The sequence below is a fragment of the Cataglyphis hispanica genome, chromosome 5, assembly GCF_021464435.1.
Source record: "Cataglyphis hispanica isolate Lineage 1 chromosome 5, ULB_Chis1_1.0, whole genome shotgun sequence".
NCBI classification, from domain to species: domain Eukaryota; kingdom Metazoa; phylum Arthropoda; class Insecta; order Hymenoptera; family Formicidae; genus Cataglyphis; species Cataglyphis hispanica.
The window spans coordinates 10064992-10091944 of record NC_065958.1 but is presented as its reverse complement, the minus strand read 5'-3'; the positions used below and the strand labels follow the sequence as shown (position 1 = coordinate 10091944).

General features: G+C 34.5%; 6 protein-coding genes across 20 annotated transcripts; 3 read left to right on the top strand and 3 right to left on the bottom strand.

Annotated features, from left to right (window-relative positions):
- Positions 1 to 75: 75 nt before the first annotated feature.
- On the bottom strand, positions 76 to 5541 carry LOC126849832 (mitochondrial Rho GTPase). 4 transcript variants are annotated; one of them, XM_050592110.1, is made up of 15 exons: positions 5456 to 5541; positions 4432 to 5200; positions 4137 to 4342; positions 4003 to 4053; positions 3828 to 3929; positions 3715 to 3756; positions 3202 to 3367; positions 3013 to 3133; positions 2725 to 2917; positions 2294 to 2560; positions 1999 to 2211; positions 1714 to 1910; positions 1285 to 1323; positions 980 to 1051; positions 76 to 569 (listed from the first exon to the last, which is right to left on the bottom strand). In XM_050592110.1, the coding sequence occupies exons 2-15, from the start codon at positions 4628 to 4630 to the stop codon at positions 443 to 445; spliced, it is 1995 nt and encodes a 664-aa protein (XP_050448067.1). In that variant the 5' UTR covers positions 4631 to 5200; positions 5456 to 5541; the 3' UTR covers positions 76 to 442. The 4 variants fall into 4 exon arrangements, with proteins under 4 accessions (XP_050448067.1, XP_050448066.1, XP_050448068.1 ...); XM_050592109.1 differs by lacking the exon at positions 5456 to 5541 and having other exon boundaries at positions 4432 to 5217; XM_050592111.1 differs by lacking the exons at positions 980 to 1051; positions 5456 to 5541 and having other exon boundaries at positions 4432 to 5216.
- Positions 5542 to 5686: 145 nt separating this feature from the next.
- On the top strand, positions 5687 to 7249 carry LOC126849833 (protein CutA homolog). Its single transcript, XM_050592113.1, has 6 exons — positions 5687 to 6038; positions 6126 to 6185; positions 6303 to 6348; positions 6416 to 6465; positions 6532 to 6574; positions 6755 to 7249. Exons 1-6 carry the CDS (start codon positions 5875 to 5877, stop codon positions 6833 to 6835), a joined length of 444 nt encoding a protein of 147 aa, XP_050448070.1. The 5' UTR covers positions 5687 to 5874; the 3' UTR covers positions 6836 to 7249.
- Positions 7250 to 7535: 286 nt separating this feature from the next.
- On the bottom strand, positions 7536 to 10503 carry LOC126849831 (E3 ubiquitin-protein ligase UHRF1-like). Its single transcript, XM_050592108.1, has 8 exons — positions 10317 to 10503; positions 9578 to 10167; positions 9132 to 9486; positions 8882 to 9067; positions 8638 to 8794; positions 8348 to 8546; positions 7836 to 8258; positions 7536 to 7755 (listed from the first exon to the last, which is right to left on the bottom strand). Exons 1-8 carry the CDS (start codon positions 10398 to 10400, stop codon positions 7536 to 7538), a joined length of 2214 nt encoding a protein of 737 aa, XP_050448065.1. The 5' UTR covers positions 10401 to 10503.
- Positions 10504 to 11118: 615 nt separating this feature from the next.
- Positions 11119 to 15966, top strand: LOC126849823 (CTD small phosphatase-like protein 2). Of its 3 annotated transcripts, none has more exons than XM_050592096.1 (8): positions 11119 to 11416; positions 12353 to 12581; positions 12789 to 12929; positions 13012 to 13261; positions 13360 to 13946; positions 14075 to 14431; positions 14500 to 14595; positions 14693 to 15966. In XM_050592096.1, the coding sequence occupies exons 2-8, from the start codon at positions 12375 to 12377 to the stop codon at positions 14756 to 14758; spliced, it is 1704 nt and encodes a 567-aa protein (XP_050448053.1). In that variant the 5' UTR covers positions 11119 to 11416; positions 12353 to 12374; the 3' UTR covers positions 14759 to 15966. The 3 variants fall into 3 exon arrangements, with proteins under 3 accessions (XP_050448053.1, XP_050448055.1, XP_050448054.1); XM_050592098.1 differs by lacking the exon at positions 11119 to 11416 and adding an exon at positions 11428 to 11579; XM_050592097.1 differs by lacking the exon at positions 11119 to 11416 and adding an exon at positions 11814 to 11948.
- A 153-nt stretch (positions 15967 to 16119) lies between these two features.
- Positions 16120 to 19347, bottom strand: LOC126849825 (metaxin-2). Of its 4 annotated transcripts, XM_050592101.1 has the most exons (5): positions 19216 to 19338; positions 19043 to 19109; positions 17673 to 18252; positions 17075 to 17212; positions 16120 to 16608 (listed from the first exon to the last, which is right to left on the bottom strand). In XM_050592101.1, the coding sequence occupies exons 1-5, from the start codon at positions 19321 to 19323 to the stop codon at positions 16548 to 16550; spliced, it is 954 nt and encodes a 317-aa protein (XP_050448058.1). In that variant the 5' UTR covers positions 19324 to 19338; the 3' UTR covers positions 16120 to 16547. The 4 variants fall into 4 exon arrangements, with proteins under 4 accessions (XP_050448058.1, XP_050448060.1, XP_050448057.1 ...); XM_050592103.1 differs by lacking the exons at positions 19043 to 19109; positions 19216 to 19338 and adding an exon at positions 18545 to 18732; XM_050592100.1 differs by lacking the exons at positions 16120 to 16608; positions 17075 to 17212 and adding an exon at positions 17219 to 17602 and having other exon boundaries at positions 19216 to 19347.
- A 743-nt stretch (positions 19348 to 20090) lies between these two features.
- On the top strand, positions 20091 to 26307 carry LOC126849821 (zinc transporter foi-like). 7 transcript variants are annotated; one of them, XM_050592090.1, is made up of 12 exons: positions 20093 to 20785; positions 22566 to 22652; positions 23024 to 23724; positions 23807 to 23871; positions 24001 to 24241; positions 24368 to 24537; positions 24633 to 24857; positions 24927 to 25056; positions 25201 to 25482; positions 25563 to 25739; positions 25818 to 26005; positions 26100 to 26307. In XM_050592090.1, the coding sequence occupies exons 2-12, from the start codon at positions 22621 to 22623 to the stop codon at positions 26244 to 26246; spliced, it is 2358 nt and encodes a 785-aa protein (XP_050448047.1). In that variant the 5' UTR covers positions 20093 to 20785; positions 22566 to 22620; the 3' UTR covers positions 26247 to 26307. The 7 variants fall into 7 exon arrangements, with proteins under 7 accessions (XP_050448045.1, XP_050448047.1, XP_050448046.1 ...); XM_050592091.1 differs by lacking the exon at positions 20093 to 20785 and adding an exon at positions 20793 to 21419 and having other exon boundaries at positions 22550 to 22652; XM_050592088.1 differs by lacking the exon at positions 22566 to 22652 and having other exon boundaries at positions 20091 to 20568.
- Positions 26308 to 26953: the final 646 nt, after the last annotated feature.

Below are 26953 nucleotides of genomic sequence, written 5' to 3'. Positions count from 1 at the left end.
TTTTTTTTTCCAAGGATTAAGACCACCAGTAAAGAAATAAAGATGACATTAACAAATAATACACAATGCGTCGCATTTCTCTCTTAATTTATATATTACAATACATTAAACAATAATTTATATTATAAGATGAAAATAGTTCTTACAAGATGATACATATCGGAAGAAAAAACTGCAAATAAAAACATGGGTATTCTGACCAGAGTAAAGTAAGCGCACCTTGCTACACAAAAGTATTTGCACTTTATCCATTTCTCTCTCTAATACTTAGCTATTTTATATTTCAAAAATTAGAGTGATTTATGAATATATATATGTATATGTATGTACCATATATTGAGCCTATATAACGCGATTATCTATAATAACGGATTTCTTTTCTCTTTCTTTATTCGACAATAGGAGGCAGTTAAACACGCACGAGTAGCACGAATATGGTAGACTATCTTTTCTCTGTATTTAATACGCGCATCATTACGTAACCAGCGACCGTAGCGACCGCGATTCCAAGACCTGCTTTCCACCACACCAGGGAATCTCCTTGCATTAGGCCGAATTGATTTATGTGCCTGAAATGTCCAAGTACAAAAGTTTATTATAACGATTCAAATGTACAAAAAATCTCAAATGTTTTAATATGATAAAACTAAATGTCATCCTCAATCTTAATTATTTAACGATACAACACGAACAACGTATACACACAAATGTAGATGAAATTTTGATTACAACTTTGACGATAAAGTTTCACCATATGTGCTATAAGCCAAATCAGATTGAAAAAAAAAATCTCTCTTGTTAGATATGTCTAAGCATATAAATTAAGCTTTATAAATTGAAGAGAAATTCGCGAAAAATCGACCATGTCGCATGCTCATGCTTGAATGAAAAGCGATCGGTTTATACATTATTAAGCTACGATTCATGACAATTGTGGATCGCGAGGAAGAAATATACAAGCAGTAAAACGAAATAAAACCTTGTGAAAGAACTCCACCACTGAGAGGGTGAGGTTTCGACAAGCAACATGTGGACCATACGCCTCAAATGGCTGAAAAGAGCCAATATGTTGTTACGTATAGTTTCATCCGTGCGATGACAAAATTTTTCTATTATGTGAGCAAATCGCCCGACAGTACATTTAATATGACAAGATGGAGTTAACTCTTCAACATGAACGCATGCATTGATAGGAATGTATGATGATGATAAATGAATGCAGTTTTCACGATTTGCTCAAGCTTCTAGATCTGTACACAGTGTGAAATTTAAATTCGGACCAACCTGTCTCTGTAAAATAAAACCCATGCTCCTTGAAAGCGGCTAAACACGAAATATCTTTTTGTTAATACCGAATTATCTTTTTCTTTCTTTTATTTTATATTATGTTTTTATTTTATATTACATTATTATCTTTTCTTAAAAATTAAAAAAAAATACAAGAAAAGAATTGGGGAGATACTCTGGAAAAGATGCGATAAGAAACGCAAATCATTGTTTCCTCAACATAACTTTACAGTATGGAAAATATATATAAAAGAAGAAACAAGCATAAAAAGCTCTAAAAGTCTTGATGTAATCGATATATTTTCAAATATATCGATTACAAAAGAAAAAAATCATATTTTCTCTAAATCGAAAAAGCCTCGAGATCTATCTGGTAATTTTCTTGTTACTCTGTTCTTAATCTATAACAGAGAAAGTTCAACTTACGGGAAAGCCGCCATCGTAGCTAGTTTAACGAAGATTTCACGTCGTACTGTGCGTGAAATGCTGTACGGCTGTGGAGGCATCAATTTGTATTTGCTGCAAAAAGCGGCTGGTTGCAGCAGATATCCTTGTTTCACTTCGGAAAGGTCACTTTTGTTCGCTATTATCAGAACGGGAATTTTGCTATCAGCGAAGTATTTCTGTAAAAGCATACATACGTTTATCCTAAAAATAGTAAAGTCGATCTAATGAGATCATTATACTGGATATGAAAGAGAAAGTACTCACGATGTAGATACGTGCTATATATTCAAACGATTTCGGATTACTAGCGTCGTAAACGAGAGCCGCCGCGTCGCACTGTATTTCCGCTGGCGTTAAAGCGTCCTGTACATTTAGCACGTTTATGTCCTTCAACACCATCGTTTTTTCCTGCCCATATACATGCAATGTATTCACACTGATGTGGGCGTTTGACGGTACCGTCTCATCATTTAATTTCTAAAATTATACAAGCGGAAAAATAATATACGATCAAGATTCTAGCCATAACTAATAATATTATCAATAAGCGATAATTTACCTCGAGTTTAGGATCGATAAAAGTTCTACATAATGTAGTTTTTCCACTACTCTTTGGACCTATCACATGACAGGTGTAAACGTTTCTGCTAGTTTGCTTCTTTGCCAGATCCACTTTCTTCTCACGAGTCACAACAATCGAGCTCGTTTGAGACTCGTTATGGTACATATTGTAACCTAAATACGCCATATATTCCATAGTTTTGCGCACATTCGTCAGTGTCAGCAGCGCCCATTGACACATGTATCCTTGGAACGTAAGCCATCCCTATACATTATAATTCAAATTAAATATTTTTAGCTGATATAGCTCTCTCTCTCTCTCTCTCTCTTCAGTTCTCAGAAACAAATATACCGGATTTTCATCGTTTTGATGTTTTACAAGAGAGTTTGATATTCTTATAAGAATAATAAAGGTGAGAATAAAAGTACCTTTTCATTTGTAGGTACAGTGTATTTGTACTCATCGCCCCATGGCGGAACGAGGCAACGCGAGAATAATGATTCCATTTCTAAGGGTGAGAGAGCTCCATCACGATCTCGATCATGTTGCATAAACAATAATGTCAAAAACTCCTGTCCCTTGTGTGATAATTCAGTAGTGCAGCCAAGTGGGACTTTTAATCTAAAACATTCAATTAATATTGGATCAATTAATATTGGATTAATTAATATTGGAAACATTGGTGACATGAAATCTTGTGACTTCTTTATACATACGAAGGATGAATATATTCTTTTGACATTTGCAGCTCATTATCATATCCAAATTTTCGTAATACTGCCCAAGTCGTTTCATTCCTTCCACGTTGTATGAATAAACATTGTAAATACATAAAACCTATATAATAGAAGACAATTATATTAATAGCTTTAATACATTTCATATAAGTTTAACATTGAACCAACCTTTCATTGTGACACATCCGTTACATATACCATCACAAATATTTTTTGATAACACAGCTTTCACATCCTCCAACACTTGTGGTTGTAATGGTGTATTGAAGCACCATTGCTGAAATGCATTCAACTCCATATCATTTAAAAGTCCATCATTATCTACATCGCATATCTGTAAAAAAAAAGAAATAACATAATATATGCAATTAAATATAAACTTAATAATTATTAAAGAAGATAATCAATGGATAAATAATCTAGATGGAATCGCTTTCAAGATTTAAAAATGTCTATATTTTTTAATAGTCATATAATTCTTTTTTTATATAATTTATTTAAATCAATTCTTTCAGCCATTTTATGTAAAATACTGTGTTATAAAACTATTAAAATATGAGAATCAAAAAGAATATATTTTAGAAAATATTTCATTTTTTATGTTTAAGATAGAATATATATATATATATATATATGTGTACAGATATAAAAATAGATGTCTTGTATATCTACAGTACTTACTTTAAAAATTCGTTTTAAGGCAGTTTTGCATTCCTCGGTGAGCTAGAATAGAAAATATTGATTGAATCAATTTCAGAAAGATTAAAGAGAAACAAAATATAAATATGTCTCACCTCCTGTGTGTCATAATTGTACAATGGTGTAGTAGGATGCAAAACTGCTTTTTGTGCATAATAAAATGTTTCTGAAACATTTTGAAGTGTTTTTGCCGAGCACTAAAACAGATAAAATATTTATTTATATCTTTTCTTCAGTTTCCTTTATATGAAATAAATTGTACAATCTTACCTCTATACAGCTTTCAATCTCTGTAAACTCTTTCATAATGGGATATACAGCCTGGAATTGCAATGAAAAATAAGAATTATTGACATTAGAATTACAGATATAATATAAATGCATGCTACTATTTCTCTACAAACCTCTATGGTAGAATAATCTACGAGGTCAATCTTATTGCCTACAAGTACAACTGGACATCGATTGTCAGGCGAACACTTTCTGATTAATGGTAACCAGTAGCTAGCAGCTCTATCCAGAGTATCCTCGTCATCTACAGAGTAAACCACGCATATCACATGCGCCTTCTGAATTTCTTCCGCCAGTTGATCGTCCGTTTGCTCCACCGCTGTAAATATCAAGTATAATATTAACAAATATTTGACAAAAAAAAATAATATAATATTCTATAATACATACAGAAATGTAGAGCGCTACCTGAATAATCGACTATATGTGTCGGCACCTGCTCCGGAGTAACGTCGGCCGGTATCGTGATTTCTTCGGCCTTGCTAGGCACGTCCTCCGCATATTCCTCGCTCACCAGAGACAATATTAAGGAGGTCTTGCCGACGCCTCGTTCACCGATCAACAGTATTCTCACATTGCGCCGAAGCGCGACCGGACGTTGCACCATGCTGCTCGAGCACCGTAATAATTATAGCCTACGGCATTCGCCGTTCAATTCTTCGCGGATGACATCCCTTCCGAGGAGGGAACTTCAGTTATCACCGCAATGTATAACCTATATGCCGCGAACGTCAACAACCCACAGCATTCCCGCCGAGTGTCAGCGATCGTGATTTTCTTCACGGTGACATTTCGATAGCGGCAAGGACGACGTTAAGGACTATGACGATGAGGATCAACGACGCATCGTTCTATCTCTTTCTCTGCCCGTCAAAGATGAGTATTATACTTTTCCTTGATGCTTCTTTGAGCAACCGAAATGAATTGTAGTCAATTGCGGTTACAGCTGAAGACTGACAGAAAACTCCGGCGGATTCACAGGATTCTAAAATGTGTAGTAGCGCTCCGAGGGTGGCCTTTTCAAGGTTACCAATGCCACCGCAATGAATGATGTGCGGTGTGCGAGTGCGATGTGTATATGTATCTGTGTATTGTATAGCGGTATCACATATATATGTGTGTATATGGCTTGTTACACTTTGCACTTTATTTCTCTTTCTCTCTCCAGCGCGCGCATCTGTGACATATAACGGATAAAAGAAAGATATTTTTTTTATGACCCATCTCTCCTGCTTGGAATAATTTTATATGAAACATAGAAAAATACTTCTGCAAAGTGTTATATCAAAATATCACGTTACTTTCGTTTATATTGAATAAAGCATATTTATAAAAACAAGAATTGCAGAATTAGCATTAAAAAATGACATGTACAAATACATCTTTTGCTTGTATTTTTCTTCAAATGTCAAAAGTACAATTCTAAACAGACCTTATAACAGAATGATCCTTTCCTATATATTTTTTATGTTAGTAATAGAGAAGTATTTTAGATACGAAATTGATTCTTTCTTCCCCTATCCCCTCTATCCCGCGCTGTCTAAAATTTTATTTATATAGTTCTGAAAAGGAAGATTCGTTATAGAGGTCGCTGCTACGAATGTGACATATTGAAATGATGAAATTTGACTTTACCGACTGTTCTCGATGTAATATATTATCCTAAAAATGACTTTATTATTTTCATATGCGACGTATATATAAATCTTAGAAAATATATATACAAATACAAAGTTACATTTTGTATACAAATATTATTGATCAGCCGGTGCTCGACTTTCGTTTCTTCTCGACTCGAAATTTATAATTAACCGCAAAGTACAACCGGCGTTCCGCGACAAACTGTTGCAAATGCTATTCATAACACGATCCTCTCTCGTAGGAGTGTTGATGTTTTTCTGCATAACAAGAAATATTTGTGCCCAAGTTTATCGGAACATGTCGAGTGTCGCTGGGGTATATTCTGTGGCGTATGTCACGGTACCGAATGATACAGTTGCGAAGAAAATAGCACGGTATAGATTATTAATATTTACAAATGTATTTGCTTCACTCTTGGATAAAATATTTAATGTAGTTTATTCTTCTTTTTTTTCACAAAGTGGCCTGGTGGAAAATAAACTCGCTGCCTGCGTCAACATCATTCCACAACTTACTTCCATGTAAGTTTCTCTTACCGAAAGAGAATATTTTTCACTTGCTGAAAAATATTTTAATATAGATTTCTGGATATTTTTCAACAAATATTTTTGATTAAATAATAAAAATATTGTTCCCAGATATGAATGGGAAGGGAAAATACAAGAGGATCCTGAACTTTTATTAGTAAGGATTTCATTGAACTTTATAAATGAGATAATATTTCGATATTGATTATTTATTTAAATTACAGATGATAAAAACTAGGACAGAGAAAGTAGATGCGCTAACAGAATATGTAAAGTAAGTTAACTAATATACTTTACATATTAGAACTATATATCAAATTTTAATTCAATTTTTCTGCAGAAATAATCATCCATACACAGTTTGTGAAGTAATTTCTCTGCCTGTAAGTTAATTTGTATATTTTATTTTAAAGAGAAAAGAGAATGTTATTTTAGTGTATATTTTATTTTAAAGAGTAAAGAGAATGTTATTTTAATATCCAGGAAAGTAATGATAAATAGAATACCACAAATTAAATGTATAAAATATATTAAAACTTTATAAATGATTGTTTAAATTGCAGATACAAAATGGAAATGGCGATTACCTGAAATGGATCAGTGAAGTAGTACCATCATTTGATAAAAATATTCAGGAAAAGTAAGATACATATAAAATTCATTCAATTCAATGCAGGAAATTCATTATTGTTATTTTCCTTTCCTAAGATTATTTTACTATAATAAATAGATAACAATTCACACAATGACTTGGATGTAATAGTCTAGGCAATACATAGAATGTATTTGAGAAGTTTCTTATTAGAAGATTCAAATTCTTCCCTTGCTCTAGAATATTAATCATTAAATCTGCTAAATAACATTGATCAGTCAATCAAAAGATCTATTGTACGTATACATCTTAACATATCCTTAAGCAACAATGTCACTTATCAGTTGTAATATAGTGTAAAAATTTAATTTTCAGACTTCCTTAGAATAAGGCATATCAATTTCTTTATATGTGAATAAATTTGTAATATAAATAGAAAAATATTACTTATTTTCTCTTTTTTTAACTTCTATAAAATATTTATTCTACTGAAATACGAATAATCATTGTATTTGTAGTCCCTATTTCAAAGATATTAATTTGTGTCACAAAAAGCTATGTCGTAGTTGTACTATATTATACATGATACCATAATAAATTCAATATGAAGGATATTTATCTAATATATAATTGTTATGTGTCTGAACTGTCAATTCGAAAACACAAGTGAATAGCCACTGGCTTCTACAATTTACACAATTTTGAAATTAAATAACATTCAGCAACTTGCATATTATTGTATAAAAAGTTCACTATCTCCCGCTCTCGTAACCAGGATAAATCAATAATAATGCAGATGCCAATGACTGATTGATCTCCATTTTATAAGTTTTACCTAGATCATATCGACACGAGGGACAAGAATATACCTCAGAAAAAAAGCTTCGTTTTAAACACTTTAAGCAGATATTGTGTGCACAGGGAGTCGTTACAGGATTATAAACTATTTCGAGGCAACAAGCGCACGTGAATCTGCAAAATATAAAATTGAATTGGTTATTAAGAAATTATGAAGAAAACTTTAATAATATTTTCTATAAAGCATATTTTACCTTTCTGAAATAAATTCTAGGAAAGTGGTTTTTCCATCAGGTAATGCCGAGGTGCATTCAGCCCATAATTTAGCATTTAGTTTGTCATTTTCTATGAAATTCTTCAATTCGTCTTCCAAATCATAGGTCTCCCGCTTAAACTTCTTTTTCGGTGGACTCTTATTTCTTTTCAAAACCATAGTATCTTCTTCATCACCAAGAGCAGATCGTTTTTTAGCATTAGGTACACTGCTTTTCTTCATTGCTTCGAGATATCCATCAGGATATATTGGTTTTAAACCGAGTGAAGCAATTCTCGCCTTGCCTTCTTTAGTCCAAGGAGCAGGGGAAGGATCATCCCTCCTTAATACATATCTCCAAACACGAAAGCCACTTTTACCTGTGTCTGGATAATACTTTACTACTTTATATATACCGTCGTATCTGTGACAAATGTATAATATTGTTAAAGAAGTATATATATGTATTATATATGCATATTTATTATTCAAGATACAAAACGTTCAATGTACCTGTTACCTTCCTGCGGCGCATATTTACTATATTTTCTTAATTTAAAATTGCGTACGACTCGAACCGGTATTCCTCCTCTCCAATCCTCGGCCGTTGCGCCGTCTTTCGCATTTAATTTAGCGTTACAATTTATCGCCAATGCCTTATTCATTCTGGTTAATGTCTGGTCGCTACTTTGTCCAGCAGTTCTTTTGTTACCTGTATTGATATAAAATGTATATTGTAAAAAAATTTTGCAATTAAATTTTACAAGTAATATTCTATTATTCTTTAAATAACAGGTGGTAACCTGATAAATCTCTGCCACCAGAGCCAGTGTATAGAAATTCGTCACCGTTGTCAATGTCATCCTCGTAACCACCCGATAAAACGATAGAGTATGCGCAATCCGTTTCTCGTCCATGAATGCCAGCTATGTGTGGTCTATGTACTCCTACTTCTGAGACCTGTACAATGTATATTTTTCTTCAACATTATTCAAATGATAAATTTATCAACAAGATACTGAAAAAAAATTTGAAACTTTTATATACCTGCACTCTAAATATCCAACACATGCCAACCTCTATACCTGGAATCGGACCACGATGATTTGAAGGAACAATACTGCATATTTTTGTTCTACCAACACAAGCCATTCCTTTTCCCCAGTCCCTTTTTGGTTCCTTAGTGTCTTGGATAATGGGTTTTTTCTTTGACTCTTTCAGTTTATCTCCTGCCTGAATAAAGTAGCAATGATGAAAATGATAACAAAGACATATTTATCAATAAATTTAGACATACCTTAACAATTTCATTTTCATCATTTTTACATTCGGGACAATACCAATAATCATCGTCTGGTATTGTCGCGAGCGGTGGATTCAGACATCCCAAATGATATGCATAGTTGCATTCGTCGCAAAGTAAAAGATTATGTTCATCTTGCTTGCCAGCGCATACTTTACAACCACATTCTTGACACTTTTTACGTGGATTGTCCATACATGTCGTGCAGGTAGCAGCGACCCGTCTGCGTTTGCCATTACTAACCATAAATCTTTCATCTTCTGCGGTTCTCTCTGTCAGTAACTTGATTGTTTCTATAGCATATATTTCTCCTTTGGGATTAACTTTTTGGATTTCAAGTTGATGATCGCTAATAAAAAGAAAAGTGAGCAATACATACAGTTTAACTCAATCATAATTCTTAATAATATAATGCAAAAAATAAAATCAAAAATACATACCTGCCCATGTGCAATATTCCAGTCAATTCTTGCAATTTTCTTTTTTTCTCTATCTTGGATATCGTAAAGTCATACCACAATCCAACTTGTTTAGGCTCATCCACATTATAATTGATCATTACTTTTTGACCAACAGATAATTTATCAAATGGTATAAGATGTCTAGCGCGAGGCCGTATACATGTTTCAGATACATTAAAAGGGAAAGCTTTGTCATCAAACTCCCATAATACATTATAAACTATTTCCTCTTTCTTTTGAAAAATTTTTTGTATAATAGCTTCAAACCAGGCACCATGTATTTGATCAAGGCAATCTATCGCATCACCAACTTTATAATATAAGCTCTCTGCTTCTACTAATTCTTCTTCTTTGTTTTCACTTATCTTTCTCTTGTTTTTTACATCACTATCATTACTAGAGGTAGCTTTGTTCTGTGTATTATCTATCTTTATCTTTATCATAAGCTGTATGACGTCATTCAAATTAATGTTATAATCATAGAGTTTATAACCATTTTCTAATTGCTTGCCACGAAAAAATAACCTCTGCATATCTATTTCAATGTGTAGTTCTTTTTCAATTTCACGCTGAAAAATAAGAAATCAGTTTTTATATTCTATTGTGCTGTTAAATATATGCCTAATAAAATGATATTTGTAATTTGTAAAATGTAACATACGGTGATGAACCTCTACTACAAAATTGCTTCACATGGCAATAATCATCAATGACATACCTTTAAATCCTCTACCATAGTGAGCTTGGAGATCATTATAATTGCCTCCTTTTTCCCATCCATCGACCTCACTTTGACGTACATGTTGCCGTCGATGATGTACACTGCACACGCACGTTGTATCGCGACGCCTCCGAATATAAAGACAGCTTACGGCTTGTTGGCGGGAAAAGTGCCTGAAAAGTAATGGCCGTTCTGATGCTAGATAAAACAAACATTACGCATGCGCAATAACGCAAATGTAGCAGACGCTGCTCAATTTTCAGTAGCGTATAACACGAAAAAAAAAATGAACCAATTGCAGAGTTTATACTGTTGGTAAAATTCTTTGCGCAATATGTTTAAAATATATCATTTAATATAAAATGTACCGTATATTATCAACATAAGTAATTATAAAAACGATATAAGCAATTTATTCGGACTCCAAAAAGTGACTCTTACGTTGCACCTAAGGTACGAGCATGCCCAGACTTGAGCATCTAATATTTTCAGCTTAGGATAATATATGTTAAGATCGAGAATAACTATACTTGGAGATTATCTCTTTCGTGCTTATTGGAAAAAATAATTATTTATTCACCTTTCAATATATCGCAGAATTTATCCCAACAATATTCGTTCTTCAATCGAGCAGGTGGGCAGGAGGGCAGGAGAGGCCTCGAAAAGAGCGGGAAATTAATGAACACAAAGTCAAAATTTGTAAGAGATACCGGAAACGGTAGGTGGCGGGTAGCTACTCGACTAACCGGAAACCTCAAGTGTCGAAATAACAATCGAACATCCCGCGGGATATCGTTCGAAAGGGAAAATTTGCTGCTCGTCGTCCCGCCAATCGTTCGAGGGGAATAAATAGCGCGCGTGAGGCAAGGATCGTGAGCGCGATCCTCGGCGATCCAGCCGACGCCGCGGGTATCGTACTTGAGGCCGCGAGTGCCGCGGCGGTGACGCCGTCGCCATGTTTGTTATAGTTTCGGAGGGATGATAAGCGTACGCGACGGCGTCGAGATTTGAATGAAACGCGTGTGATCCCGGTTGCCGTGTACGCCCGTTCGTGCCGGCGTGCGAGCGCGTCGGCCGTCGACGACTCGCCGAACATGGTAAGCAGCCGCGGGTGCCGTTAACGCCCGGCCGGTCCGTCAGGCCGCGGCCGGCGGCCGATTTTCGCGCGGATTTTCAGGTGTCCCCCGGGGTACCATCGCCGCCAACGACGTCGCGGCGCAACGTCGCACATTCAAAAGCTCTCGTTCTCGATCGAGAAAGGTAAAGGCTCGGGCTCGGGATCTTCGTCGACGCGTGTCGTCACGCCGATCGGCGTCAGAGATCTCCCGGCGAAATCGCCGTAACGCGATATGCACGGGCTTGCGCCGCATATAAATCGATATACGGCTCTCTATGCGTGTGGGTGTGTGTCATGTATCCGTTGTCAGAAGCGTCCAATTGTGCATATGTGTGGGCCCGCGCGCGCGCGTTCCCACTCATACCAGCACGTTTCTTCGGAACGCCCCTTTTTATCAAACGATCGAACTTCTTTCCCGCGCAATCTTGCCCGGCGTGAGACGTCAATAGCGCGCGCCGATGTCTTCCGAAAGATCCTGTTCATTTGAAATTCGCAGTCTTGTGAAAAAGAGTGTAATTCCGATTTGAATTTGGCGTTTGTCTTTCTATTTTTCTTTTTTCATTTCAATATATATATTTTTGTGTATCGTTACACTCGTTTCGACCGTTCCGATTTTCCCCTATGTACGCATTACGTTTTTTGTAAATATTATTTTATATAATTTTATGTAATTATATATAATTTAAAAAGATACATATGGCAATAAAAACTTAATAAATTTGAAAAATTTGTGCAAATTTTATTTTTAGACAATGTAAAGACTTTTCCTATCAATTTTCCTAAAATAATTAATGGTATTGTTAAGCCTAAACAATTTTAAAATATATTTTTATTTATATCAGTATTTTGAAGATTATAGGAGGATTAAAAATTAAGAAAATATTAATCTATAATCAAAGTTATTCTATCATTTCAGGATACTTAACAACGCTGTTGAAATGTGGCTAAGAAGTGAACGAATTAGTAGAAGATTGCGCGGCCGTTTAAATTTAAGCGGTGTAACGGCATCAAAGGCAACCAGTCGAACGCAAGTTGGTACAGTGCGCAAAGTACCACATATTGGGAACAGCAGTCGAGTGATAACATCAAGTAGATGCAACAGATTGAGTCAGTGGCAACGTAGATCATCCAGTTTTCTAAAAGAAGTGAGTTTATAACAATAGCGCATTTTTTATATAAAATTTTCAGGCAGTAACGTGTCATGCAATATTATTGTTGCATATTTATTATATAAATATAATCTGTGCGGATTATTTATACTTTATTGAAGCAAAAGATTTATAAATAATTGCCAATTGCTAATAAGATAAATAGAAATAGAGAAGAATTAAAAAAATTACTGACCTTTGTAGGCTTGTAAAGAAAATGTTTTACATTTTGCCAAATCCACACCTATTAGACGAGAGAGAGGACCTCGTAGAAGAAAATGCATAAAACGGTCGATGGTTACGTCAACTCCTTTGCACCGTGCTCCACCAATAGATGCAGTCATTGTAAGTTATCTCACATTCCGTTACTTCTTACAATATAAAAATCAATTGTTATATCTGAAATTAATATATATTTTATATATAGTCTGCTAAAAACGCATCGCCATCTAAAGTTTCGGAAGAATCTAAGGAAAATTGGAATGGCGGATCCACTTTATCTCTTTACTCGTCAGTAACGAATACGGACTCTCATAGTCCAATGATACCGCCGGTACATGACTTGAAATCTTCCATATCCAGTGTATCTTCATTGACCTGTCTAATGCCTCCGGTATCCTTAGGATCACATTCAGATCTTACATGCTTACTAGATGATGAAGGAAGCAAAAACAACGGTATTCCTTGATAATATACTCAATGGCCTATATGGTCAAAATAGTGTCAAATTAATATAATTAATATTTATATATCTTTCTCTTCTTTTTTTTTGCAGATACTACGCTACCATCGTCATTACATTATTCCTCTTTATACGCACATACTGAAACGTCCACAGAATACTACAGTTTGATGCATTCGACTTCGATATATAACGTCCGTGCAACCACGTACAACACATCCGACAAATACTTTCCAAACGGAGGAAAGTGCTCGCTTATCGATAACAATGAAAACCGCAGTGATCTCTCAAAAGATCAATATGCTATTGAAACAGACCCAACAAAACATGAAACAACTGCTGGATATCCCAGTACAAAATACAGTATACCAGCAAGTACGTACAATATAAATCCTCATCATCCATCCGATACGAATGGCAATCTTAGTGACAAATATGATTCCGAGGACGTCGACAGTCGTTATCACGAGGTTGAATACATGGAGGTGGGTAACGAAGAGATAGTAGAATCTTGCGATGTAGAGAACATGGTTACTCAAGTTCAAGAGGATTGGGAGCCGTTTGATCCTTATGTCTTCATCAAGCATTTGCCGCCGCTTACGCCAGCGATGAGAGCAAGATGCCCGGCTCTGCCGCTCAAAACGCGAAGCAGTCCAGAATTTAGTCTAGTACTAGACTTGGTAAGCTTGAGATTTACACCTACTTGTATGCATTTACAATGTATGATGATTAACAGTCTTATTAATTTCTTTTTATTTACTTTTTAATTACTTTCCTTTTTTTTTTTTTTTTTTTTTTTCTTTTGCAGGACGAGACATTGGTTCATTGCAGTTTGCAAGAATTATCCGATGCAGCGTTTCGCTTCCCAGTAGTCTTTCAGGATGTAACATATACAGTATTTGTGAGAACGCGACCGTACTTTCGCGAATTTCTCGAACACGTCTCGTCACTTTACGAAGTGATTTTGTTCACGGCTAGCAAACGAGTGTATGCCAACAAGCTGATGAATCTGCTAGATCCAACGAGAAAATTGATCAAGTATCGTCTGTTCAGAGAACACTGTGTCTGCGTTAACGGAAACTATATAAAAGATTTGTCCATCTTAGGCAGGGATTTATCTAAAACCGTAATTATCGATAACAGTCCACAAGCATTTGGATATCAGGTAATTTCTATAAATATGACATAACATGATGTATCCTTAGAATATGAAAATATCAATGTGTGTTACAGCTGGAGAATGGTATACCTATAGAAAGTTGGTTTGCCGATCGTTCGGATAACGAGTTAATGAAGTTATTACCATTTTTGGAAAATCTAGTAAACTGGGTAAGTTCTTGCACTTTCTACTATAATATTGAATCTAATTTTATGAAAGAGTATAATTAGACAATCAAATTTTTTTTTAAATTAATTCTTGTCACAGGGAGGCGATGTAAGGCCGCGCATTAGAGAACAGTTTCGACTATTCAGCTTTCTACCACCGGATTAATTTAACTAGCATGCACAAAATTCAACATTGTCTGAGATACTTCTTAGCCAATAAAGAAAAATGAAGATACAAAAAAATATCTTAAAGATACATTAAATAGATAAATAATAGTTACTCTCCACAATGCATAAAGCGTAAGCTGCTATAATATAATTATTTACAATGTTTCACAAATGGATATGCCTGTTGGTATATAGAAATATGGAATTTAATAAGTCTAGATCTCTTTGAAATTAGTATTTCAATTCATTGTCTGAAAGAAAGTATCTATAAACGAAAATGTTGCGTACATATGTGCGATTTTGTTAGTTTATTTATTTAGACTTGAAGTCAAGATAAACAAATCAAATCTTGTTTAACATGAACATCAGTGAGCATAATATATTGTGTATCATTTTTATCAGTACTTCCAAATGAGTATCAAGTGTCTCTCCATGACGTGATTATATGACCTCTGTATATAAGATTTATATCTTACAATATACAATTGTTTCACAATTTATTCTTATATTGCAATAATTGAAAGTAATATCTGTGAGATTTCTTTTTTTTTTATCACCAGTGAAATGTATGATCTCAATTTATTTATCTATCTGAAACATTTCTACTTTGAAAGTTTTTTTAATATATTCATGCTATCATACGATTCTCTGATCTGATTGTGAATTACAATTATTTATTATCATCACAAATTTTAAATATATGTCTAGATTGCAATTTTTTATCATCTTTATATGTATATATATATATATATATATATATATATATATATATATATATATATATATATATATAAAGATGATATAAACACATCTGTCCATAATTACATAATTATATGTATCATATAATTATACACAATTATATGTGCTACATGATAAACCTAGTGTAAGGAACATAGAATTCAGTATCAAAACAAGAATTAGCAGCATTATGTAATGGCGTCGCAAAAATCTCTCTACGCCTCGTAGTGTGTTTATCATAGTTTAAGATTATAATCATATTATGCACAAACACACACATAATAATAAATAATAACAGATTGTTATTCGTGAAATCAGTTGGATCATGTATAGCTAATTTCCCAGAAAACTTTTTTTCTTTTACATCACAATTGTGGAACATCTTTATTTTGCGTGTTACAATAAATTAGCCCTGTAATATTTGTTATAGAAATAAATTAACACGAGATGTAAATGAGGGTCTTACAATATGAGTAGACAGATTATTTGATTCACATTTCAATAGTATAATAATTGAAACGCTGGAGACAAGAAACATGTTGAACATTATATACACAAATTATTAAATAAAAAATATATTAAATTTTACATGCGATGTTGCACGTGAAATTACGTGCCACTATCTACATGGAGAATTATTTTTTTTTTTCCTAATTTCTCTCCAATCTACATGTGACAGATATAAGAATGGAGAATGATGTATTGACTAGAAACTGTTCTTCCCTGCTCTACTTTTCTATATAACATCGAGATGACATACTTTAATTTAATAGCGCGCTTAACGATGTACAATACACTATTAAATACATATATATTTCAATAAAATAATTACGAATATAAAAGAAAATATAACCAGGAACTATGATGTCATATAATTTATGATATTTCATGAAAAACGAGATTTTATACCTAATCAATAGCTTCCGAAATTGTGCTTCAATTTATTTTGGCACATTTATTGCCTGACATTGGGCTATGTTTAAATTTAGAGAAAGATCACCATTTTCTTTTAATTCATTTATCCTTGGTATGGATGTCAGATCATTGGCTTATTTCTTGAACTCCAGCGTTTCATTAGTCTGACTGTCTATAGCTTGAGGAGAAAAAAGGCTGAAAAATGTTATGTGCAGTATTATGCATTTAAAAGAAATTATGCATAAATATTGGAATGATCAACTTTAATATATATATATATATATATATATATATATATATATATATATATATATATATATATATTATATTTATATTTATAATAACAATGAGCTAACATTATTAAAGTGTATACTATATGCCGTACTCAACATTACTCGCACTTCAGATATATCCATCTTGCAGTGAAAGAAACAAGAAAGATTCGATTTAGAACAAGAATCTTTATCAAAAATTGAAAGTTGTTGATCCAAAAATTAGTTATTGAATATTACATAGATTTTCCTTTATATGGTCATCTTTGGTCGTGTCAGTCGCAAAGCACAGGAATCTCAATTTATGATGGATGTAATCGGTGTACCGCAACTCGATATATCTGAAGTCCGAGTAAAATTCTATCTAATCCTCCGTACGCTGGAAATACCTATTCTCGATGCGTTTACAAAGATTCACGAGCTTCGGATGATTCCGCACGATCATAGCCAGTTTGTTGTTGGGTAACGGCGTTGTGATTATTGTGAATATGTGACCAAAAACCAAGGCATCCAATTCACTGGGTTTGCTAGATAAGAATTATGCAGAAAAATCTTTTATGTTTTTATATTGTAATACATTTCAATACATTTAGAAACATATGTATTTACTTTAAGCTATATATATGCATAAATCAATTCATAATGTAAAGGAATGATCGGAAAGAGAAGGAAGCGATTCAGGCTGCGATTGGAAGCCGTCCCACAGAGTATCCTTTGATGGTGACTCAATTATCTCAAACTCTTCGGCAATTTTGTGCTGTACTTCGGAATTAGAGTAGAGATGTTTAATTCTAAACATGTGCTCGATAAGCTTGGGAAACTGATGAATCATGGTGATGATCCCTTGGTTTGAAGGAAAGGAGGGCGATGTAAGAGCGTGAATGTGACCGTATATCAGGGCATCGATTTCGGTGGGACTTGAAGAAACATAATCAGGCAAATGAATTACAGAAACAACAAACAATGAAAATAATAGAAATTACTTACTCTTTTCCAAAGAAAAACTCTTCGTCTCCTAGCCTTTCGGAGAGTGCTATACAACACTTTCTTACATCATCATAGACTTCATCTAAACTCTTATTATACCAGCCAAGTACGTTGAGCTTTTTTATAACTTCTCGTCTCTTTTGCCAGTTTAGATAATGATTAAGCGGCCATGGATACACACTCCCATGTCTTGGTTTGGTGACTGCATTCAAAATTGTTGTATCCACCCAACAAATATACAATTCCGCATTTACAAACACATTGTTTACAAGAGACAGGTACGCTCTCATATCCACTTTGGCATCAGAATCCAAGTGATCGGACAGATTTATCCCTTTACTTGCAATGTGTGCAACTATACCATCAAATTCAGATATCAATTTTGTACCGCATTTGATAAATGGTACACGGCCTGATGGCGACATAAACTCTGCATTCTTCCTTGGTTCTATTTGAAAATCAAGCCGACACATCTTGAGGAAAGCCTGCACCGCCAAGCAGTTTGCGTTGTCAGGAAGCAGAATCTGTTCTACCTCGTAGGGTTGGTATAGAGTGATTGATTGAGGCCATGGTTCTTGAGCTGCAGTAGAAAATATGACGTTATTACAGTGATATACAAGATGGTATTAATCTTTGATGTAATAGTTACATAATCAAGTAAGAATTATTACGACATGATGGATTAAAAGACAGTTGATGGATAAAGTGAAAACGCTTAGTTTCTCTGAATTTAATTCATTGTGGCAAGTGATATATACATATACATACGAAACCGCGCGCAATTTTGTTTACGAAAGTGTAAGGTTAGATTACGCGAAAATTTCTCGAAATGATATGAAAATTTCGATAACGCTATTTCAAAGAAACGTTACCTTCCAACTCTACCGCGATCGAGTCGCTTAGTAATACGTGAGGCATATCTATGATAATCATACACGTGAGCACGCACGTTTTTCTTTCGCCTCACTATTTTAAGATTGTTCAAGATTTACGATTGATTACACGTTGTAAAAGCGCCACGAGCAAAGAGCGAATTATGTAGAACCGCGAATCGCGTCGTAATGATTTTTCCTCGCAAATAAACATTACAACTTGTACAAAATAATTCGAGTTGACTGAAATTTAATCGAAGTTTAATCAAATTTCAGTCTTTCTCAAATTTATTGTCAAAAAATTGCAATTTACAAATTTTTATTTTATTTTTAAGAAAAAGATTTCATCTTTATTCTAATAAATCGATACAAAATTGACATAAAACTTTCATAGATTCCACAAATCACTTCTAAACTTGTCACAATTTCTTTCGTCATTATTTTGATAAAATTTTAATATTCCTTAAATATTAATTTCCTATAAATATAAGCACTTACCCTGTAAATCAAAAGATTGCTCCGCGCGAATGTTTTCAGTTTCTTTCGCATCGAGCCAAGATTTTTTCTAAATTAATAAAAATCGCGCAATATGTTTCAATATGTCTCTATCATTATACTAATATTAATTTATTTAAATTAATTACGTGCATAAATATTCGTTGAAAAGTAACCTTTGAGAATTTATTCGCGCTTGACAAAAAAGCGTGAAGAATGCGCGCTTGTAATGACACATCATTCTTCTTCTCGATATCCTGAAATGTATTCTGGTAGGCGTTCATATCTTTGCCCTTCTTCACTTGATATAAAACTTGAAAATTTTACGAAGTTTATATTTGACCTTGTTTGATATGGTTTGTCAGATACAAGTCGAATTTTCATATACTTTGATTCATTAATAACATTATTAATATTATGACGTATGTAATCAATAGAATGTTCATTTAAATTTATATTCTAATGTTTTTTAACATGAAATTTAATATAAAAGATTTTGCAATAAAGACACGTTAATCTAAATGTGTATAAAAATCTTTAAAATTTTTCTGATTAATATATATTATATAAAATAGATATAATATATTTATTTTATTAAATTATGTGCATCAGATTTATTAAATAAATCTAAATTTATTTCATTTTCTTACTGCACCCCATTTTTAAAATAAAAAGAAACAGAAAATTCTTTCGTTTTTAATACAATCTGGAATAACGGTTGCATATATATATGCATTATATATATATTGCAAGTTGCGAGCTCTACTTTTTTTTATCACTGTGTGATGTTAAGATCAATATAATTTTTCTTTTCGAGAACTCCGGGAAGGTTTTGTCAAATGTCAGATATGGTTTGATTAATAGGGATTAATTCCGAAAGAATGATTGGCATGCGAGTAAGATTTTTATTGTCACCGAGAGACCTATATATAAATTCGACTTAGAGTTTTATCAACAAAATCAAACCGCAGTTGCTGATTAGATTGAAATTTTTTATATTTAATTAAAAAAATCATATTAAAGATTGTATATATAGAAATTTACGCGTAAAAATGAAAAAATTATGTAGAGAAAGAGAGAGAGAGAGAGAGAGAGAGAGAGAGAGAGAGAACGGAGCGGCGTGTTTCGTAGTCAAATCGATCGCGTAAAGTCTGCGGATCACGATTTTCCGTGGTTTCTCGGTCCAAGAAACGAGTGTATATTCTTAGGTCGCGCGTCTCGACATTCTCCTCTTGTTCCTCCTTTCGTCCGTCGCTCTGCCGCGTCCGTATGCGTGCATGTGCGTGCGCTAGAGAGAATCGCATAGCCGTTGCGCGAACGCCAGCCGCCAGCCAGTCAGCTGGCTCGTTTGCTTGTACGTCTATCCGCTATCCGCCCGCCCGCCTGCGTGCCCGCCTGCCACGCATGACGCAAACCCAACGCAGTCCACCTGAGTCCATCGTTCGCATCGCGAGCCTCCTGACGCTACATTCAGAGAGTACATACTTGTTGCTCGCGCGCAAAGAGAGAGAGAATACGGGAGAAGAAAGGTAGGAAGAGAAGAAGCGGCGCCGCGGCCGAGAGAGGAGAACGAGAGGGAAGGAAGCGGGAAAGAAAGGGAACGTACCGGTGGTACGCAGAGACGGATACGCACGCGACGGTTCCCCGACATCTTCGTGTCGTTCGCACTTTAACCAGACTTTTGCGAGCCTCCCGCAAGCCGGTGAGAGAGCGCGTCCCGATCACGATTAAGTAGCGCATATCTATGTACGTATCTATGTATGCATGCCGTGTCTCGCTGTGTCTCCCCCGAATCCTCATGGCCCTCTGGTCGCCATCATAGCCGACGATTACACTCGACGGTGATGCATTTCACCGGCCGGGCAGCCTCGATCGAGCGACAGCTGGAAACCCCTGGCCTTTCTAACCTAAATTCTAAATTCTGTCAATCTGTGCACGAAGCGATGCGGAGAAGGGATACGACGAGGAAATAGCGCGTATACGCTAATTCCTTCTATCTTTTCTTTCTCTCTCTCTCTCTCTCTTTCCTTTTCCCTCTCCTTCGATTTTTTGACAGCTAAAAATACAATTTTTGTCACAGGCAGTCGCGACTATTTCGGCGCCGGCGCCGCCGACCGTGATCTCGGTCTTTTCCGCGGTCTCGAAGGTCTATCCTTCGCGCGTTTTTCTTCTCTTCCTCGTACTTTGTGAAAAAAAGAATCCGATACGATCGATACGTTAAAATCTCGCGTCGATTTGTTTACCATCTTCCCGCGATCGAACGTGGCTAAGATTAAGTAAATACGAGCAATGATTGATGACGATAATAATGCGATGAACACACGGACGATCGAATGTATTGCAGCAGCCGGATAAAAAAAAGAAACGAGCACGCGAACCGGTATTGAATTAACTGGATATGAATGCGTGAAGAATGCATACCGGGAGATCGGATGTCGATTTATTTTTGCCGCGCGTTATCGCGTCGTATCGCTCGCGCTTTATGGGAGAAACGTAATAGAATTCATTAGCATAAATGTTCCTTTATCCTTGGGATAATATTACTTTTAGACTGATATTTTTCTTATTGATATTTCCAAGTTTTTTCGCATTTAAACGTAAATGCAAATATTTCAAGATGTGCTCCAGCTAAGAATCTCCGCAAAGGAAACATTTAAACTCCGTGAGAGACTCGAGGAGGGGAAACGACAATTACATAAATAAGCTGACTTATTTGTGTCTACGTTGTGCGTGATTGGCGGCAGAGAGATTGAATAGATTGAGCAAACCGAGAGCGCGGAGAATGAATCTTCGCGCGTAGGACGCGATCTGCGAATGAGGCATAGTTATTCGGGAACAGAGAGAGAGAGAGAGAGAGAAATGTGTTTTTGAATGTTTTCGAAGGAAGAACATACCTCAAACCTTTTATGGAGATATGTACGTCTAAAACAAGTGCTCGCGTTTTCGGATAATCTATTTCACGCTCACGCCGAACTCGAGTCGTCTCATCTTATGGAAAAGTTGCTCAATTATAATCGTTAATTTATATTTAGCCGATCCAGCTATATAGTTTTATTATGATGCACAAGGAAATATTTTTGATGTAGATTAGATATATACATGATAGAAAAGCGCGTTGAGTCACACTGGCATGTGTTGCATAAGATATTACGGCGCTAGACGGATTTATGTTCAAAGATTTTGCCGCAAATTGCTTATCAATAAACGCACAATAAACGGACAGATGCGATATATGTTCATCAATAAATAATTGAGCACGTTTTGCTAATGCTTAGAGACAATGAAAAAAATTGTTTAGAAAAATTTAACAAATTTTTTTACCTTCAGTTTTTACTATTCTCTTATTCGGCACGTATTCGTTTTTTCTTTTTTTTTTTTTTAATGGCCTTATAGTTTAGTTTGACATATAGATTATTAACACGCGAACATTTAAAGCGTGACGAAATTGAAGGTCGAGCAAATTTTTAAATATTTATTATGACCCCCGCGACTTAAATTTGTTTATAAAAGCGCATTCCTTATCAAGACATGCGCTCACTATTGCTTGACGTTTGCGGAACAATCGTGGGCGTATTTAAATCATGACAATGCTCTCGCGAATAGGAATCATCATGTAAGTAGTCATTTGTAAAACAACTCGAATTCGCGCATCCTATTCATATCCTATTCATTATTATTTATTATATATTAATTTATTAATAATTTAGCTTTAATATATAAAGTATATCAGGAAATACACTCTACACGTGGAAATGGAAATATTAAAATGCTCTTATCATTATTATTATTTGATTACTCGAATTGCATTATCTGCTTATACTTGGTATTATCATCAATTTTTATACTGATAATTCCTTTTCCTGCACTTTATCCAACTAGTAAGTGTATAAAATTAGTTCCCCCCAAGCAAGTTTGCTTGATGCACACACGTTATCGGTAAAAAATGTTTGAGACGTACATTCTGACAATGTATTTTGTTTTTAGGAAATTCATCATGTCGCATCACATTGTTACCGTCTGCGTGGTGTGTGTACTGTGCGCCGCACATGTACCCTGCTCGGCGCATACAAATCTATCAGCAACGATGCACAATTCGACAAATACCAGAGATCCCTCGAGTCCAAATATACAACCATCTTCGACGCTAATAAGTTCCAAGAATACACATCCATATGCAAAAAGTCAAAGCTCGTATCCGAATAACATTGTTAGCAATAAACGCGACACTGTAAGATTTCAAAATACGCGATACATTAATCGTAATAATAATAATAATATCCCGGTAGTCGTTAATGCAGTACCAACTGCATCGCATGATGCTTACCTTATTAAGAAGGAGATAATGGAAAATTTCAAAGGCGGTGGGAATGTACGAAGTACGCAGCCGTCGATTGAGAGCGAGGATATGTCTGTAAATTCGAGAAATGTGGAGCTTTCGAAGCGACTCGCTCAACCGGAATTATTATCAAATGTAAAAGATAAGTCTGCAGATTTACATACCAATTATAGATCTAGATTAAAAAGAGATGTAACTGTAGACGAAACGTACCTCACAAAAAAGATTTTCGAGGCCTATGGTGATGGAACGAGTATGACTATGGAAGGTTTCAAGAAACTTGTCCGAAAGCTGGGTCTACACAAATTGATTGATGCATCGAAGTTGGAAAATGGTGGAACTGAAACAAGTATGCACAAAAATTAATTATATAATTTACATTAAGAAATTGAATAAACACTTATCGAGAGAACCAATTTTATATGTGACAGGTAACAGTAAGAGTTATCCAAATAATGGCCTACATGACACAAATAGCAAGAATAACAAAGAAAGGGTGAGATATATACAAGTTGTTTAGCGGAATAACTTTTAATATTTATGCTTAGCTATAATTATTATCAATTATTTAATTTTGTGTGCTCTTTAAATACATTTGTAACAATTAATATTTTTATTATTTCAGTGCTTAAATATCCAAGAATTGTTGAGTATCATTGCACAGGATAAGCATTATACTTCCGATAATAATAGCACAATAATGCCCAGTTGGCTGTTCGAACGCGTGTGCCCAGCTCTTGTATATCAATTAGCAGCCGAATCCAGTTCAGAAAGGAATGGCTGTATACGGGTACCAGAAAATTATAAACCCGTTAAATCTCGCGATAAGTTTTATACAGAAGATTCAGTACGCAATACTGTAAAAGGTATATATAACTGAAAGTGTGTATGTATATGTGTATATATATATATATATATATATATATATAAAGACTCAAATGATTAATCTTATACTATTAAATAAATGCGATTGTCACTTTTACTTATTCCAGTTTGGGTATATTCAACAGCTAGTATTTTCGTAATTAGTCTTAGTGGGCTGCTCGGAGTAGCAGTAATTCCAATCATGAAAAAGAATTACTATCATCATGTGCTACAATTTTTAGTTGCATTGGCCATAGGTACTTTAATCGGTGATGCCCTTATACATCTATTACCACATGCAAGTTTTTTTTCATTGTTAAGATATCATACGTACATTTAAAACACAGAGAAACATTTTAATAATGCAATAACTTCTTTCTTTTATATATTTAGGCAATGATGCCTCCCCATTATCATGAACATAATGAACATGATGATCATTATCATCACGAAGAGAACAGCACTTTATTATTTAATCATGTGGAGCAACATAACTTAAATATGTGGAAAGGATTAGTCACTATGATGGGTGTTGTGACCTTTTTCTTTACTGAGAAAGCATTAATCATATTAGCTGAATGGCGAAAACGTCGACAACGTCGAAAACATCGGAACAAGGTAAATCAAAAAGAAACTTTATTACATTTCACGTATTATATATTTTAAATTAATGCAATAAAATTATAGTTACCTACGCGTGTACGAGTAATGAGAGAGAGTGATGGGCCAAACAGTAACGTTGTTGGTGAAAAGCTATGTAAACACAAGTATTCATCATATCCATATTGTTATGGTGAGATTGCTAGCGAAACTCAAGGTAATAGACAACTTTTTATATATTATAAAGATAGTACATTATCATCTCGTGGTGCTGATTATTGCATTTCGACTAAAATACAGAATTGCATCAATATAACTGTCCTAATGGTACGATAAAAAAATAAAAGTAATCTCAATATAGAAATGTATGTAGATAATCATCACAATTGTCAAATTAATCATCACGAGAGACCACCTATTATCGAGGAAGAGAAACCATTGACATCAAATTGTAACTCCACGAAAATCGTTACTAATGACATGGAGAAGAAACCAAAGGATGATTGGAGATTAGATGATTCGATTGTCAATAACGCAAAGAAAAACGCTGACGGTGCCAACGTGTCGTTAAACGAGTCGGAAAGCTATACCGTTATCTTACGGGAGCACGAGAACAGACATCACGGCCATAGTCATTCTCATGGTATGTATTTTTATATAAACAAGATTATAAAATAAAAAAATCGCGCAAGTAATTTAATGCACACATGCCTATTTCTCCAGGTCACGTACATTCGGCTCCAGAATCCATGTCTAGCGTAGCTTGGATGGTTGTTATGGGAGATGGTTTACACAATTTCACAGATGGTATGGCTATCGGTGCGGCATTCTCAGCAAACATTGCGGGCGGATTTTCAACGGCTATTGCTGTTCTCTGTCATGAGTTGCCTCACGAACTTGGTAATGTCTCTGCAAATCATTATGATTATATATAAATAAAAAAAATGTACATGTAATAATATGAATGTTCCTGTGCAGGCGACTTTGCAGTGTTGTTAAGAGCGGGTATGAGCACTAAACAGGCTGTTTTTTATAATGTATTATCTTCGGTGCTCTGTTTATTTGGTATGATATTTGGAGTAATATTAGGAAGTACTCCTGCCGCGACCAGCTGGGTATTCGCAGCTGCCGCTGGGATATTTATATACATAGCATTAGTAGATATGGTTGGTCTTTGAAATTTCACATCAGTCCTGCAAATAACTGAAAAATTTTGGTAAGAAAACGCTCTTATATAATTTATATTTTTTTTCTTCTTAGATACCAGAACTATCATCGAGTCATTCCGCGGAAAGTAGTTCGCGATGGCAGTGTATTTGGCAAGGTTTAGGGTTATCGACAGGCCTTGGGATTATGTTACTTATCGCCGCTTACGAGTACGATCTTAAGCACATTTTCGATAACTAAAGTAATTTCTCTTGTAATCATGTTGTATCGATATTACAAAATACATTTCTTCTTCCTATTACGTTCGAGTTATAGTATTTTTCTTTCATCTAATCTCAATGCCTAGCCGCTCTTTAACGTTTACAATAAAAGTATCTTTTTTACGAAATAATTATTTCTTCAACATTAATGTTTGAAAGAAAGAACGTAATGGGAAGGTTACAAATTACATCACAATTTAGATAGGGCAATAATATTCGATTTAGAATTGTCAATGAAAGAACTAAGAGTCCAATTTTTTATCATTAGAGTACTGATCATCGAATTGTCAGATTACAATAATTATTTTTTAGCGATTTTATTAAAAATATTTTCAACATAAAAATTTTGTGAGATTTAGATAGAAATTGTAAAATGCAATGTGCAGAAATTATTTTACATTGTATTCAGATAAAATTTTGGAATTATCTAAGAGCTATGTAAATAATTGCCAAAAAACATTGATATACTAGCTGATTCTAAAAGTAACAAATGGCAAATCTCCTTCTTTATGCAAAATTAATAGTCATTTTAACTTAGGTTTTCATTAATTCACACATATATACTATTAGATGTACAATATTGACATAATGTCTACAGTATTATGCTTCACAGATGAAAGTTTACAAAATTTGTGTAGATTACACAGATATATACATATATGTGACAATGACATTTAATCCAATATT

Coding starts and splice junctions, on each gene's coding strand:
- LOC126849833 (XM_050592113.1), top strand. CDS start 5,875: ATGCTATTCATAACACGATCCTCTCTCGTAGGAGTGTTGATGTTTTTC. Junction 6,349..6,415: donor AGGATCCTGAACTTTTATTA/GTAAGGATTTCA, acceptor TTTAAATTACAG/ATGATAAAAACTAGGACAGA. Junction 6,575..6,754: donor GTGAAGTAATTTCTCTGCCT/GTAAGTTAATTT, acceptor TTTAAATTGCAG/ATACAAAATGGAAATGGCGA.
- LOC126849825 (XM_050592100.1), bottom strand. CDS start 19,323: ATGAACGCCTACCAGAATACATTTCAGGATATCGAGAAGAAGAATGAT. Junction 19,110..19,215: donor GCGCGAATAAATTCTCAAAG/GTTACTTTTCAA, acceptor TTATTAATTTAG/AAAAAATCTTGGCTCGATGC. Junction 18,253..19,042: donor GCAATCTTTTGATTTACAGG/GTAAGTGCTTAT, acceptor TTTCTACTGCAG/CTCAAGAACCATGGCCTCAA.
- LOC126849832 (XM_050592110.1), bottom strand. CDS start 4,630: ATGGTGCAACGTCCGGTCGCGCTTCGGCGCAATGTGAGAATACTGTTG. Junction 4,054..4,136: donor TAGATTATTCTACCATAGAG/GTTTGTAGAGAA, acceptor TTGCAATTCCAG/GCTGTATATCCCATTATGAA. Junction 1,052..1,284: donor GTTTTATTTTACAGAGACAG/GTTGGTCCGAAT, acceptor GGCTCTTTTCAG/CCATTTGAGGCGTATGGTCC.
- LOC126849821 (XM_050592088.1), top strand. CDS start 20,309: ATGCGTGCATGTGCGTGCGCTAGAGAGAATCGCATAGCCGTTGCGCGA. Junction 23,872..24,000: donor GCAAGAATAACAAAGAAAGG/GTGAGATATATA, acceptor TTATTATTTCAG/TGCTTAAATATCCAAGAATT. Junction 25,057..25,200: donor GATTGCTAGCGAAACTCAAG/GTAATAGACAAC, acceptor ATCTCAATATAG/AAATGTATGTAGATAATCAT.
- LOC126849823 (XM_050592096.1), top strand. CDS start 12,375: ATGTGGCTAAGAAGTGAACGAATTAGTAGAAGATTGCGCGGCCGTTTA. Junction 13,262..13,359: donor TGAAGGAAGCAAAAACAACG/GTATTCCTTGAT, acceptor TTTTTTTTGCAG/ATACTACGCTACCATCGTCA. Junction 13,947..14,074: donor TTAGTCTAGTACTAGACTTG/GTAAGCTTGAGA, acceptor TTTCTTTTGCAG/GACGAGACATTGGTTCATTG.
- LOC126849831 (XM_050592108.1), bottom strand. CDS start 10,400: ATGTACGTCAAAGTGAGGTCGATGGATGGGAAAAAGGAGGCAATTATA. Junction 8,795..8,881: donor GTTGGATATTTAGAGTGCAG/GTATATAAAAGT, acceptor TACATTGTACAG/GTCTCAGAAGTAGGAGTACA. Junction 8,547..8,637: donor TGGTGGCAGAGATTTATCAG/GTTACCACCTGT, acceptor ATATCAATACAG/GTAACAAAAGAACTGCTGGA.